The 14461-nt window shown below is 64.9% G+C and overlaps 3 protein-coding genes across 3 annotated transcripts; 1 reads left to right on the top strand and 2 right to left on the bottom strand.

The window, feature by feature from the left end:
* Positions 1-1288: 1288 nt before the first annotated feature.
* Positions 1289-2874, bottom strand: PFL1_05701 (uncharacterized protein; the record flags this gene model as incomplete). The annotated part of the gene is made up of 4 exons (XM_007883236.1): positions 1289-1331; positions 1480-1726; positions 1876-2529; positions 2754-2874. The coding sequence occupies 4 exons, from the start codon at positions 2872-2874 to the stop codon at positions 1289-1291; spliced, it is 1065 nt and encodes a 354-aa protein (XP_007881427.1).
* A 5092-nt stretch (positions 2875-7966) lies between these two features.
* Positions 7967-9475, bottom strand: PFL1_05700 (uncharacterized protein; the record flags this gene model as incomplete). The annotated part of the gene is made up of 1 exon (XM_007883235.1): positions 7967-9475. One exon carries the CDS (start codon positions 9473-9475, stop codon positions 7967-7969), a length of 1509 nt encoding a protein of 502 aa, XP_007881426.1.
* A 698-nt stretch (positions 9476-10173) lies between these two features.
* PFL1_05699 (uncharacterized protein) lies at positions 10174-14118 on the top strand (the record flags this gene model as incomplete). The annotated part of the gene is made up of 1 exon (XM_007883234.1): positions 10174-14118. One exon carries the CDS (start codon positions 10174-10176, stop codon positions 14116-14118), a length of 3945 nt encoding a protein of 1314 aa, XP_007881425.1.
* Between the last annotated feature and the right edge of the window lie 343 nt (positions 14119-14461).

Genomic DNA, 14461 nt, shown 5'->3' with positions numbered 1-14461 from the left:
GCTGCCTGGCTGCCTCTCCTCTCTGCCCAATGCAGCGCCGCGGGGAGGCAGGCGGGTTCCCCTGCCCAAAAAAGTTGGACACGCCTGCCTGCCTGCCTGCCTGCCTGCCTGCCTGGCGCTCCACCAGCGGCAGGCAGACGATGATGATGATGCAGGTCAGGCAGGCACCTCGGCATGCATGGCCTGGCCTGCCCTGCCCTGCCTGGCCTCCACCATACGGGCAGCAAGCACAGACCAGGTCCAGGGTGGGAAGCTGCGGGGGCCCAAAGTTTCCGCCCTCGCTGCCCATGCCGCGCGGGGGGCAGGCTGGCAAGCAGCAAGCAGGCAGCGAGGCTAGGCTAGGCCAGGCCAGGCCAGGCGTCCATCGACAAGCAAGCAAGCAGGCCAGGGCCCGCCTGAGAGAGGTAGGGCCCGGTGGGTGGCTCGTTTGTCGCCCGCCCCCTTCTGGCTCGTCTCGGCGAAATTTCCCTCGCGGCCCTCGTCCTCGCCCTCGCCCTCGCCCTCGGCGAGCAGATTCGCCGTGATCCGATAACGAACCGACGAGCTTTGGCCGCGACCGTCGAAAAGGCGGACCGTCGTTCGCCTCGTCGCGATAAGCGGCGTCCTCCATCCAGGGCGGCCTGCCGACGCTGCCACGACTCATCCTTCTCCGGCCCGACATGGCAATCTCGATCGTGCGTATGGCCTTGGGTCGTTGCGTTTGAGCGCAGCAACGACCAGACTGGGTGTCGCCGTGTCGGAACAAGAAGAGGTGGCGGTTGCGGGCGATGCGCATCCGGCGGCGGACCACATGCGCGACCAATCCCTCGGACAGTCAGGCAGGCACACGGACGGCATCGCCGCAGTCATCCATACGACACCCCTCCATCGACCGAGCAGTAGATACCAAACGAGTGACCATGTAGGGGAGCACAAGTGTGCGCGTGCGCGCGTGTGGCGTAGCAGAGCGAGCGTGCCGCCGTGCCGCCGTGCCGGGACCTCATCGAGTCCACGACTACCAGGTACAGCGATGGCGAGCAGGAAGAGAGGGGAACAGCAGGGAGCGTGGTCGCAGTGCATGGGCAAGCAGGTGTATGGTAGAGTAAGGTAGAAGTAATGCGGCCGTGGAATTAAGATGCACACGCCGGCCGACAAGGACCGGCCGCGGGCCGCTAGTGTGCTGGTGCTGGTTGCTGGTCGCCGTTCGTTGGTTGCTGTTCGCTGGTCGCTGGCGCTGATATCGCCGATGACCCTGCCGGTGGTGGCCTCTAGAGAGCCAGACGGTCGATTAAGGGGTGGACCGGATGGTCTATAAGATTCCGCTATCCTTGAGTGCGTTTGTGAGAATCGTTCTGTCAACGGCGCAGCAGCGGGCAGAGGAGGGCCAAACGGACGACGCAGTTCGCACCGAATGTCAGCAAAGAGGGGGATGCGGATCGACAACGAGCAGAGGTGCAAGCGCAGGCCAGCGCGAGAATTTCGCCGCCGCCGACGACTCACTCCTTGACGGCGGCAAAGACGAGCCGGATGTTGGACGTGTCCGTCGCCTGCGTCAGGTGCGGGTAGATGCTGAGCCGCGCCCGATTCGTCTGCGTAAAGCGCCACAGGATGTACTTGGCCGCTTTGTTGATGTCGGGCCCGCCGCTGTACTCGGGAAAGTACTTGGACAGCGGTTGCCGCGGGATCTTGAGCTTAAAGATGTCGATCTTGTTGAGAAAGAGGATGATTGACGTCCGCAGGAACCAGCCTACGTGGGTAGGACAGCACACGATTAGAGGGGTGGAGAGTAAGGGGTGAGAGAGCGCGCGCACGCGGCAAAAAGCCCCGATGTCAGTCGACGCTGCGGCCAGCCGACGATCGCTCCCACGCCGCGGGTCGATGGATGATGGTACTCACGGCTGTTGACCACGCTCTCAAAGAGGACCAGTGACTCGGCCATCCGGTTCTGCCCGCTCTCCTCGAGCAACACCTGGTCGTACTCGCTCAGCGCCACGCAGAAGATGATCGACGTCACCGCCTCAAAGCAGTGGATCCACTTTTTCCGCTCCGACCGTTGCCCTCCCACGTCAAACAGGTGGATCGAGAGCTGCCCCATGTTGAACCGCGTCTCGCTGATCCCCGTCGTCTTGGACCGCGCCCGCAGCACGTCGTTTTCGTTGGGCACATAGTCTGGCTGCCCGATCCGCGTCACGTTGTCGAAGAAGTAGCTGGCGCTGTCCATGAGGTAGAATTCCGAGCTCCGTTCCATGACGGCCGCGATGATGGGGTCGTGCCACAGCGACTCGACCCGCTTGGCCATCGTCGGGTCGAGCGACGTGCCCGGGTCCGCGTCGACCCGGTACTGGAGGATGGCGTCGGCGCTCTCGCGGTTCTCGGGCATCTCGGGCTCCATCTTGAACTTGCGCAGCGCCAGCACAATCGCCTGCGCCGAGTCGACCACATTCTTGATGACCGTCAGCCGGAAGAGCATCAGCTCATCGGTCGTGTAGCCATTCTGGTGGATGATTTTCATCTGCTTGACGATCGTCGACTTGCCCGACTCGCCGGAGCCTGCGGGATGAGCGAGCGCGCGCGCGCGAGCACATGAAGGCAGCGACGAGGATGGCGGGGCGAAACGAGGCGGCGAGACCGGTGCGGTCAGCAAGAGAAGGTCGCTGGACTGGACGGCAGTCGCTGGCCGCGGCTGTCTTCGAGCCAAGCGCGGTGCGTGACGGCTTCGTCCGAGGTCGACCCCTTCACCGACGATCGGACAGAACGTGGCAATCGATACTCACCTAAAAGCAGGATCTTGCATTCCTTCTTGTACTTGCGGCTGTCCTCCTCGATCTGCTTGTCGATGGCCACGCTCCGATCCTTGGCCTCCTTCTGCTCGTTGGACGAGAGGCAGTTGCCCATCTTGACCAGCTGTGCCAACCCGAGTTTCCCCGATGGTCCCGTAGCGTGGTGCTTCTGCCGGTCCGATCCAGCCCTTTCGATCAGGCCCGTCTCAAGTCGCGCGGCCGCTTGGACTCAAGAGCGAGATAGCCTATGTTCGGAGGCGTGTATTGCGCCGTGCCTGTCCCTTGTCGCAGAGCGGATTCGGCGAATGTCCAGCCGGCCGAGCTTCGGCACAGAGGCGTGTCACGCACGTGCAGTGGCGGGGAGAAGAGGAGGCGCACACCTGTGCGACGACTTAGATGCGTGAGATGGCGACCTGGCCTTGCCCCTCAGTCGCGGCGTGCCTGATCGCGATGCGCTTCTCGGAGTGGTCCGCTCGAGCGTGGCGCTTTTCCTGGAGCTGCACTGGCAAGAGCACAGCCGTGATGCGTGGACTTCGGTGGGCAGAGCGCGGGTAGGCCGAGGTCCGTGGGCTGACTGTCGCGGAGTGGCCAAGCGAAAGCTCTAGCGGCAGCAAGGAGCAGAGCTGCACGACGGCGCCGACAGCGGAAGCAGTCGCCGGCGCTCCGGGTCGGGGTTGTTGTGATGTTGGTGCTGCGTGTGCCTTGTCACAAGATAGGCGGCAAGGTTGGCGATGCGTTCCGAGGATGGCTGGGCGGGTTCCACGCGGTGACCTCTCTGAAATGGAGGGTCAAGGAGGATTCTGCGACGTAGAAGACTCAGGCCGAGGTGAACAGCCGAGACGCCCTGGTCTGGCAGCTACCTGAGTGCTGCTGGCGGAGGAGACCGGCAGGCAGCAAGGTGGATCGGAAGCAACGACAGGCAAAGAGGGCGGATAGCGGCACGGACGGATTGAGCTAGCGGAGCGTTTGCCCTGTGTCCGAGATAGCTGTCGGCTGGTGTGCTGTAGCAGGGGTGGCAAGACGATATGTGTCGAGCGTCCCAAGGCGAAGGCAAGCAAGACGAGCTGGCTTGGTCCAGCTTGAGCCTGGCGAAGGTCGGAGGTGGGGGTCCTACGCAGCGAGCTCGGCCCAATCGGGAGGCGGGCTTGGACAATAGGTAGAGAGCTGGTCGCAGAGCCGGTGCAGAAACGCAATGGCTAGCAGGTGGGTTGAGGCGCCCCAGAGTGTGTTGGCCAGCAAAGTCAAGGCCTGGACAGAGGCAGAAGCAAGACCGGATGGACGGAGAGCTGATGAAGACTCTGGCAGGACCGAAGTAGGGACGGGAGCAGCAGGGCAAAACGTCGAAGCTGTGCTGCGCTTGTGAGGACTAGCGATGACGGGAGTCGACGCAAGGGCCGGATGAGAGGCGAAGGCCGCTGCGAAGGCAGTGATGAGATTGGCGCCGAGGCGAGAGACGAGGTGGAGATGGCGCGGTGCCGATGCACGGCAAGTGGATGACTGGCGACGCGTTGGCAGGCGCTGGTGCACCTCGGAGTGCTAGCGTGTGTTGCTGCGTCGTGGTGCGGGGGGGTCCGGGCGGATGCAGATGGCCTGTGGGCGGCGCTGGCTGCGATGCGATCGAGGTGGGTGGGTGAGGATGAGGGGCGCTGGCGGGATTTGGGCTGGATGATTGCAGCGAATGCAATGGTTCCTGCCAGGCTTTGTCCGGAGAGGATGTGCGGTGACTGAGGTTGAGCTGCACTGGGCGCCGCTTCGGCCGCTGCCGCTAGCACAGCGGTCGCTGATGCTGATTGGAAAATGGTGGTGATGACGGATGTTGTGGGAGGACTGCGACCGTGGCCGTCGTGGTCGACTTGATGGTCGTTGTTGTAGTGGTGATGGTGACGGTGGCGGTGGTGGTCGTGTTGCTGCTTAGGGGGCGAGAGGCAGGACGGCGAAGAGAAAGCTGGCCTGAACAGGGATGGAGGAGCGGCGTCGGTGATGAGGACCAGAAGGAAGGTCGAGAAGAGAGGGATGAGAAGGGGCGAGGGCGAGGGCGGGTGTGAGGATTGACCTTCTTGAGTGCTGCCCCAAAGAGATACAACAGAGGCTAAGGCTAACTCGGGTGGCAGCTGCACGAGCAGACGCAGGAGCAGGAGCGGGAGAGCGGACGGCGTGCGGCGAGCGGCGAGCGGCGAGCAGCCAGGCCGACGAGGTGTCGTCAAACAGGCCAGGGAGACAGAGGCCAGGGCAAAGCACGACGACGAGGCTAAGAGGCGCGGCGGGCCACGACGCCCACAGGTCATGCCTGGCCTGGCCTGGCCTGGCCTGGCCTGTCGCTCCCCTGGCCTCGTACCGGGCCTGCCTGCCGTGCTTCTCTGCTGCTGCGTTAGCGCGTCGTCTCCGACTGCCGAGGGCGACGAGGGCGAGGGCGTGGGCGTGGGCGAGGGCGAGGGCGAGGGCGAGGGCACTTTGCTTCGACTCCTAGCCTTCTCTCGCTCTATGCTTGCTTGCTTGCTCTTCCTCTCCGCCCAGGGCGCACGGATGGGCCTATCCGTCCACCCTTTGCGGACAGCTCCCTCGCCCTCGACGATCTACACCATACCTCGTACGTACACGGACGCGAGGGCAGCTGCATCGACACTCAGCTCGCTCTACGTGCTTGTAACTACACCTACCTACCCATCTCTCTGCTCTCTGGCTCTACGTGCGTGCTTGTGTGGCCATCTCGAGCTTGGTTCTTTGGAGCTTGCGCTTGCGCTTGCGCTTGTGCTTGTGCTTGTGCTTGCGCCTGCAGCCCTCGACCTGGCCTGCCTTGCTTGGCCCTGGCTTGGCCCTTGCCTGGCCTGCTACGGCTGTCCGATGGATGATGTGCGTGCACGCGCGCATGCCCTTACCTTGGCGAGCGAGACAACAACAGCCGAGAGAAGCCCCCCCGTCCCTTCGCCCGCTTGCTTGCTCGCACGCCAGAAGCAGCCAGCAGATCTCTGGAGAAGCAGAACTCTCGAGAGAGGAGATGCTGGGCGCCGCCCGCGGCTGTACCGAACAAACTTGCAAGCAAGCAAGCAAGCAAGCAAGCAAAGCAAGCCAACAGGCAAACAGGGGCCGAACCATCCTTGTACCCGAGGACCAGCCGGGCCAGGCGAAGGGATCGCCGCCACCTCGTCCCGCCTGGTAGTTTGTTATCCCTCACCTCCCGCAAGAGTTCTATGAGGCAGAGGCGGTCGAGATGCCGTGTAGTCAGCCAAGTCGTACCACCATGGCCCGCCATCGGCCAACTTGCATCGTCCACGCCGTCTGCTGGCGGCCCGCTCTCAATTGTCGGCAGCCGTGGGCCGCCAGCCTAGCGTCCCTCTTGTACGTACCGGGCCACCGCAGCCCCAACCTTGTCTAGCCTGCTGAAGAGCGTCGACGAGCCATCGAGCGTGCTTTAACGACGGCGATCATGCTGATGGAATATAGGAGTTACGTGGGTACGTCCTCCTAGATCCACACAGTTGACCGTCCGTGCTGCGTGGACCGGGGGCTGCTCGGTATCGTGTGTGACGGTCATGGCAGTCAGGCCGAGGCGGACGAGGCCCGACCAAACGGGCGTCACACGCATGCAAGCGGCCCCCCTTCGAGGCCCGGTCTCGGTCTTGTTCTCGGTCTCGACGGGCGGCGAGCGGCGGTCATGGACGCATGATATGGTTGCCCTCCCACGATGCCATCACGCTGCCTGTCTGCCTGCCTGCTTGTAGTCCGCCGCCCCAACATCAGCCGCGCACTACATACAAGCCTAGTCTCGAACCACCTACCCAGGCTGACCAGACGTCGTATGTACCTACAACGTGCGCAGCTTGATCGCAGCACATCGTCGCAATGGCGAGCAACGGCAACGCTGCCCTCGCCGAGACCGGCAGCCTCGCCGTCGGATGCGCCGTCGCGTCCTGTCGGCTGCCCGTACGCGCATGCAGCGCTGCGTTGGGCTGCGGGTGCGTCGAACGGCCGCGGGTTCCTTTGCCGTCCGTGGAAACGTCCGGACCGCGGGTTGGCGAGCACGTTTGTTGGCCTTCCTCGTGACTTCTCGCGGCGCTTTCTCCCCCTGGCCCGGCCGTTCTCTGTCGCACCGCATCCCTCGCCACCCGGTCTCCTTCCTGCCTCTGTATGAATGCCTCTGCAACTCCGGTGACAGCAACAGCCGTCACCACCGCGGACAAACATCCAACTAACCGTCTCGTAACTATTTGGTCGATGCTCGAAGAGTCTAGATCGGCGCCAGAAAGGTAAGTTACTGTACGGTAGGGAGAGCAGGGGGGATCTTCGAAGCCGGATCAACTCGACTGCGCTTCTTTCTGGCTTTTCGCCACGCGCAGGCACGCTCTACGGTATCCACCGTACCGTCTCTGTGCCGCGATTCCAGCTCCGAAGCCGAACGACACATGCGTCTTTGCTCATCTTACATCCACCGACGATCAGACGTAGAAGCTGGAGCAGAGCCAGGGAGGCAGTTGTCTATCGTCGGCGAGGACCTACGGGAGGAGGCCGGGATGAGTGACGCCTCGGTCCGTGCCGGTCCAAGTCTAGAACACGGGCCGTCCAAGGGAGGGTGCAGACCACGTGTCTCGAGGCCCCGCGGTTACCCGCCCCGTCCTCGCTCCTCCCAGCGCGTCGCCGCTAGGGGGCCAGATACTACTGTCGAGGTGCCGGGATCGTGGCGCCGAGCCGAACGGCCTGCGCTCGCTGCAGGGTCGGGCCTCTGCTCGGCCTCGACTCTGTCCCATCTGCCCTGTCTGGCCTGTACCTCCTGACCACTGCGATATGCTGTGCCGCCCACGTCGCAAGCTCCAGCACACGCGTGCGGGGTACAGATGCGCAGCGGACGCCTTGCTCTCGAACTGTGCAAGGGTCACCGCCAACAGCCGACATCGGGCGGATCCAGGATGCCAGAGTCGACCACAGACGCGGTCTATGCTGTGCGACCGACTCTCTGTCCTTTCCTTGTTTCCTCTACCTCTGACTCCGGCCAGGCCACGACTTCGCAACCACTTGCCAGCGTCCGGTCCCCCCCTAGCGCTGCCGCGATCGCCCGCCATCTTCCCATCCCTCACAGTTCGCGCGTGCGGACGCCGCGACAGAACGATCCAAGAGTAGTGAAAATGATGATGCAAATGCAGAGATCAACGAACGGCATGGGTGGGCGGGACAAGGAAAGCAGGGGGGACAGGGGAAATGGAGCGCCCGCACAATCAAGCCGAGATGGCGGCGGCGCGCGTCCAGATGGCTTCCGCCTCGTCCTTTTTCCGCCGTGCAATCTGCGCCTTGCGCAGCATCAGCCGGCGAGAGAGGTACTCATGCACCGACAACCCTTGCGAGTTGGTCCCGATCTGCACTCGGCTCTCGTCGTCGGTGGGCGCTGGCGTCGTCTGCGTCGTCGATGGCGTCGGTGGCGCTGGCGTGGCCGAGTCGGCGGCAGCCGCAGAGGCTGCCTTCTTGTCCTTCTTGTCCTGCCTCTTCTTCTTCTTCTTCTTGTTCTCGTCCACGTCCTTGTCCCTCCTGCTCGCCTTCTTCTCGTCCCGCTTCTTGGACTTCTTGCGGCTCCCGGCAGCCTCGCCTGCGCCCGAGTCCGAATCTGAATCCGAGTCCGAGTCCACGGTTGCCTTCCGCTTCCCCTTCTTGTCCTTGCTAGCCTTCGAAGAGCTCTTTCGCCCTTTGCCTTCGGAGGTGGTCTTGGAGGGAGCCGCCTCGTCCTCGCTGCCCGATGAGTCGGACGAGGATGACGAGGAAGACGACGACGAAGAAGCTTCGGATCCCGCTGCGGCTAGCTTCTGGTCGACGTCGATGAGGGCAATCTGGCTGCCGCCGGGGCCCGGGTAGGTCTTGGGTGTGGCCGCGCCCGGTGCGGGTGACGAGGTGCCCGATGCGCCGGGCGAGGCAGTGTTGGACTTGATGCCGAGGATCTCGTTGACGCTGGCGAGGTCATTGCCGACCATGCGCTTGGCGCGGAGGAACTTGGCGCGGTGCGCCAGCCGGATGGGCTTGCCCGCCTGGACGTCCTGCTTGATCTGCTTGATGGCCTTGTTGTCCGTTGCCAGGCTGGGATCGGCGGCGACGCTCTCGGCGACGACCTGGTCGGCGAGGTGCTTCTTGTCCCGCTTGCTCTTCTTCTTCTTGCTGGATTGATCGTCTTCGTCGTCGCCCCCCGCCTCGGAGGAGCGCTTCCGCTTCTTGTCCTTCTTGGCCTGCTTCTTTGCCTCTTTTTCCGCCCGCTTGCGCTCCTTTCTCTCCTCCTTGGACTCTTCGCCGCTCTTGGAGGTCTTGCTCTTCTTTTCCTTGGCCTCCTTCTTGTCCTTCTTGCTCTTCTTCTTCCTCTCGAGGTCCTTTTCGCCGTCGTCTGCGTCGCCGACAGCTGCGGGAGATGGGACGGCGGAAGCGGCGGCGGCGGCGGCATTGGCTGCGTTGAGCCTGTCAAAGAGGCTGCCGAGGTCGCCTCCTCCTCCGACCCAGGCGTCCTTGCCCGCTGCCCTGGCCTCTCGCTCGTAGCGGGCCGCACCGATGCCCTTGTTGTCGAGCTTGAGCGCGACTGTGAGGTTCTGGGACATGCCGGTCATGGTGGTACCGAGGCCCTGGCCTTCCTTCCAGCCCATCTGTGCGAGCATCCTCTGACCGGGGAGGGAGGCGTCGTTGAGCCAGGCAGCATTGCGCGTGGCGGCGGAGCCCACGAGGCGCTGCTTGACCTTTCTATCGGACAGACCCATGGCGAGCGTGGAGGTAGAACGTGGTGAGGAGGTTGACGAAGGAAGGGAAGCCGGGCGAGGGGCAGTATCGAGGTGGTCGCCGGTCGTCGAGGGTGAGGGCGGGGACGCGGGCGAGGGCGAGGGCGAGGGAGGCGAGGCAAAATTCTGGGCCCAAACCGAGGCGTGGGGCCAAGGCAGGAGGCGCTCGAGGGGGAAAAAAGTTCCAAGTTAGGCGGGCAGGCTTTCCGCTTTCCGAGAAAGCCCAAGCAGGGCAGAGCAGAGGGTCGTGTGCTGCTGCTCGGGGCCGACGGGCGTGCCAAGATGGCGCCTGAGCCTACCCTGGCCTGGCCTGCCCTGCCCTGGCTGCTCCACATGGGTGGCTTTGCGGGGTGGCTTTGCAGGTTGGGTTTGCAGGTAGGCTGCCCCGCTCGCCCGACTGCTCTCTATGCTGTTGCCCGCCCACCACCAACCGCTATCATCCAGCAGCCACCACACACCAACCTAACGCATGCCCTCCTCTCTTCAGCGCCAATGACCGCCTCAGCTTGACATCCATATCCCCGACAAGCCCCATTGCGGGCCACGCTGGCTTGTTCCCATTGCTTCTTCGCGCCAGCCCGCCCGGCTCACTCGTCGTCGACTGCTGTCTCCAAACCCGCTGACGCGGCCCTCTCGACTCTTGTTCGGCGTCGCTCCAGCCGCCTCCATCGACTTCGCCAATGGCGAACCCAAATGCCGCACCCGGGCCGGTGCCGGCCGCCAAGGCCGAGTCGAGCACCTTCTACCGCTCCTGCGAAATCAGCCTCATGGAGCCCGTGGGCAGCATGAGCATCAGCCCCGCAAACAGGGATGTCGTCCTCGCAGCGAGAAAGGGCCTCTTTATCCTCGATCTCGACGACCCCTACGTGCCGCCCCGCTTCCTCGCCCACATGACCACCTGGGAGGCCGTCGACATCCAGTGGAACCCGCACCCCGCTAGGAGCAACTGGGTTGCGAGCACCTCGAACCAGAAGCTCCTTGTATGGAACCTCGACCGCCCCGGCGATCCGCGCGCGGCTGCCGCTGCAACACCCTCGGGCGTCGGCCCGCTCCTGTCGCGTCTACCTCTCCAGTCTAGCTACCCGCCCATGGCCAGCTCCAGCCCGTTGACCTCAAGGCTCAGTGCGCAGCATCAGGCCGCCTTTGTCCCCGTCGTCAGGAGCGCCAACTCGGGCACCGCGGCCAGCACCGGCCTTGGCCACATGTCGACCAACTCACCCTTTGCCCAGACCCTCGCCCACAGCTCCACCGCCTCGCATTTCGGCGGCGGCGGCACCTCGGTTCCCCGCAGCTCGGCCATTGAGCACATTCTCCACGCCCACACCCGTGCCATCACCGACATCAACTGGTCCGCCTTCCACCCCGAGGTGCTCGCCAGCTGCAGCCTAGACACCTGGACCTGGGTTTGGGACCTGCGCATGAGCAGCGCCTCGGCCGACTCTGGTCGCAGAAAGCCCGCCCAGGGCTACAGCGCCTGGAACGCCGCCGTCACTCAGGTCAAGTTCAACCGCGCCTCGGAGCACCGCCTCGCCTCGACGTGCGACAACAAGGTCCTCATCTGGGACGACCGCAAGGGCTCCCTCCCGCTCGCCACCATCGAGGCGCACGAGTCCAAGATCTACTCGATCGACTGGAGCCGCGACACCTCGCTCGGCCTCGATCGTCTCATCACCTGCTCCCTCGACCGCACCGTCAAGTTCTGGGACCTGTCGTCCGAGTCGGCGCAGCGGGCCATTGGCGCCCGCGAGCTCATCACCGAGGCCGAAAGCGTCATCGAGACCAACACGCCCGTCTGGCGAGCCAGGCACCTGCCCTTTGGCAACGGTGTCATGACGTTGCCCCAGCGCGGCGACTGCTCTCTCAGCATGTGGGCCAAGGACCATCCCGAGGCGCCCATGGCCACGTTCGAGGGCCACACCGACATCGTCAAGGAGTACCTCTTTCGCACAAAGGGCGGCCAGAACCGCGATTGCGACGATCGCCGCTTCCAGCTCATCACCTGGAGCAAGGACCAGACGCTCCGTCTGTGGCCCGTCAGCGAGGAGCAGACACGGTCCGTCGGCCACAAGCCCGGAGCGCCAATCCGCGTACTTAACACGCGCGCCTACGCACCCGACATCTCGTACAGAGACCCACCCCAGATCAGCGCCATTGTGCCAGACGACCGCGCACTGCACGACAGCGGGGACCTCGGATCGACCAGCAGCGTCACCGTGTCCTCGATCATGCCACCGGAGAAGGTCACCCGCTCGCTGCTCAGTGGTAGGGGCGCGGGGGGTGGAGGAGGCGGCGGAACAGGTGGTAGCAGCCGGATCAACGGCACGTCACCCTACAGCTCATCGCAGTCGGGCTTCCAGAACATTATCCGCGACGGGCGGGCAAGCCCTGTGGCTGCGTTCAGCTCGAGCTTCGGGCAGCGGCCCCTCGATCGGCGTGTCGTCCACCACAGCTCGAGCCAGAGCAGCCTCCGAGGCGATCTGGCCGCTGCGAGGCGACAGGGAGAGATGCTACCGAGGTCGCTGGGTCGGGCAGAACTCTATGGCAGGAGTCTGACCGGCCTCCCGGGAAGCTCGCTACCGAGAGGCATCCCGGCGGCGGCAGCAGCAGCAGCCGCAGCCGACTCTGCGCACAATCCGAGCAAGGCTGGCACATCGTTCCGCAGCGCCCGGCTGCCGGCGTCCAACAAGAGTGGCAGCAGCTTCAAGCTGCCTGACGGCCTCCGCGAGGGTGCCGTGTCGAAGATTCCAGCGGGTGTTTCGGCGCGCAAGATGCGACCTGGGCGCTCGCATCCGATCCAGGAAGAGGCTGACGAGGCCGGCCACCACAAGCACAGCAGGTTGAAGGACAAGCAGCGGGAGCGCGACCACACGCTTGCCAAGGACGCCGACCCCACTAGCCGACGCAAGAAAACGGGCCGCAGGGCGCTGGGCGCCCCCATGCGTCTGGACCGCGCCCGCCTGGCTGGACCGGCGGTGGACCCGATCGGCTGGATCGCCAACGTGCGCATCCAGAAGGACTCGGGCGAAGACAGTAAGCAGGTCTCGGACGATGCCACCAACGGCCGCGGCTCGGGCCTGGACATGAGCCGCCAGCCATCGGGCATGGGGACGGGTGCCTCGGCGGGCGAGACGGACCGCGAGGACGGCCTGAGCTCGCAGCGGCTGGGCGACGAGATTGTCGCGCTGAGCCGCAAGCTGCCGCGCATATTATTTGAAAAGGCCGAGGTTGCGCAGAGAACGTGCACGCTGTCGATGTACGGCCCCTGGGCGGATCGCGAGCCGGCCTTTCTGCGCATCACGATCGTCTTCCCCAGGGCCTACCCGCGGCTGCCGCCGAGCTTCGACCTGGAAAGGAGCGCCAACATCACGCTCAAGACGCGGGCGTACCTGCTGCGAGGGCTGTCGCGGCTCGCCAAGCAGTCGGCCCAGCTGGAGCGGCCATGCATCGAGCTGTGCTGCCGGTTCCTGCTGGGCGAGCCCGTCAAGCTGCTGGACGGCGACGATGGCGAGGGCGGCAATGCCAGCCACCGCGCGCTCTCGGTGGGCAGCATCACCGACAGCGAAGACGACATGGGGCCGGTGCGGCCACGCATGAAGATGCCAGCACGGCGGATGGGCGCCAGCTTCGGCCCACACGGCGAGCTGGTCGTCTTTGGACAGCGGCCGATCAACGACACCTCGCCGGGCAGCCGATCTTCGTCGCGGGCGCGGCACCATGCGGAGGTCGAGAGGGACAAGGATCTGCGCCGGTCGTCGGTGGCTCCCTCGCGATCGCGGTCCAAGTCGCGCCCGCGCGTCCGGGAGATGTCGCGGATCCCGAGCGAGATGGAGGAGTCGCGCTTCCTGCGGTCCTACACTGCGCTGTCGAGCGCCATGTCGTCGCTGGCGCGCTACTCGAAGGAGGGCAATGGCGGCGACGGCGGCGGCGACCACGGGCTGAGGGACTCGGACGTGGTGCAGCTGATGAGCTCAGACTTTTTCGCCAGGCGCCTGCTCTCGCGAGGCGGGACGCGGCGCAGCTCGCAGGAGCGCTCGAGGGAGACGAGCATCCACAGCGGCGGCGAGGAGCCTCGCCGCCCATCTCTGGCGGGTCTGACACCGTTGACAGCAGCAGCGGCACCGTCGAGCGAAAAGGGCAGCGAGACGGCGGCATCGGCGGCGGTCGCCGCGCCTTTGCAGGCCATCGACCGGCTGCACGAGCGCCACCACGCCAGCGAAGGATCGTCGTCGATGGTGCGCATCTACTATCCGTTCGTCGGGCGTGCCGACGAGGCGCCTTCGTTCCACTCGTCATCGTCGGCGGCGGCGGCAGCAGCAGCAGCGGAGACCAGGATGGCGATCAAGCCGCCGCCGTTTTTGCGGAAGAGGAGCAACTCGCTGCCCTGTTCGCCGCACTCGCCGCGGACCTCGAGTCCACTGCGCGAGGCAGCGTGGCAGGCGCCGGGACCGGCAGGGCAAGATGGCCGATATCATGGCCCGAACCGCCGTCATCGCCACCACGCGGCCGACTCGACGACGGCGACGGCGACAGCGACGCCTTCGCCCACCGGCAGCATGAGGAGGACGACGGCGAGATTCTCCACCCTCGTCGGCGGCACGGCTAGGGATGACTTGCACTTGCCGTGATCTCGATCCAGACGGTGCTTGCTATGTCCCGCGCAGTGAAGTTTGAGTAGGATGAGAAACGATCAAGACTAGATACATGTGTCGGGCGCCTCGTGGCTCTTCTCGTTGCGGCGCTGGATGAATCGGGCCCCTCCTCCGCTACCGTAGCAGACCTCTTTCGGACCGCTAAGGGAGGAGAGGAGGAGGGTTCCCCCCCCCCCGATAGCAGACCTCTTTCGGACCGCTATTCGGGGGAGGGAGGGGCAGGGGAGGGGTTTATTTTGGCAGACCTCTTTCGGAATGCTCCCCGATAGCAGACCTCTTTCGGAATGCTATTCGGGGCGAGGGGGGGGGGTTTATTTTT

Source organism: Pseudozyma flocculosa, assembly GCF_000417875.1.
Source record: "Pseudozyma flocculosa PF-1 unplaced genomic scaffold scaffold00021, whole genome shotgun sequence".
Classification (NCBI taxonomy): domain Eukaryota; kingdom Fungi; phylum Basidiomycota; class Ustilaginomycetes; order Ustilaginales; family Ustilaginaceae; genus Pseudozyma; species Pseudozyma flocculosa.
Note: the sequence above shows the minus strand (reverse complement) of the source record. Positions and strands in the feature narration are given on the sequence as shown.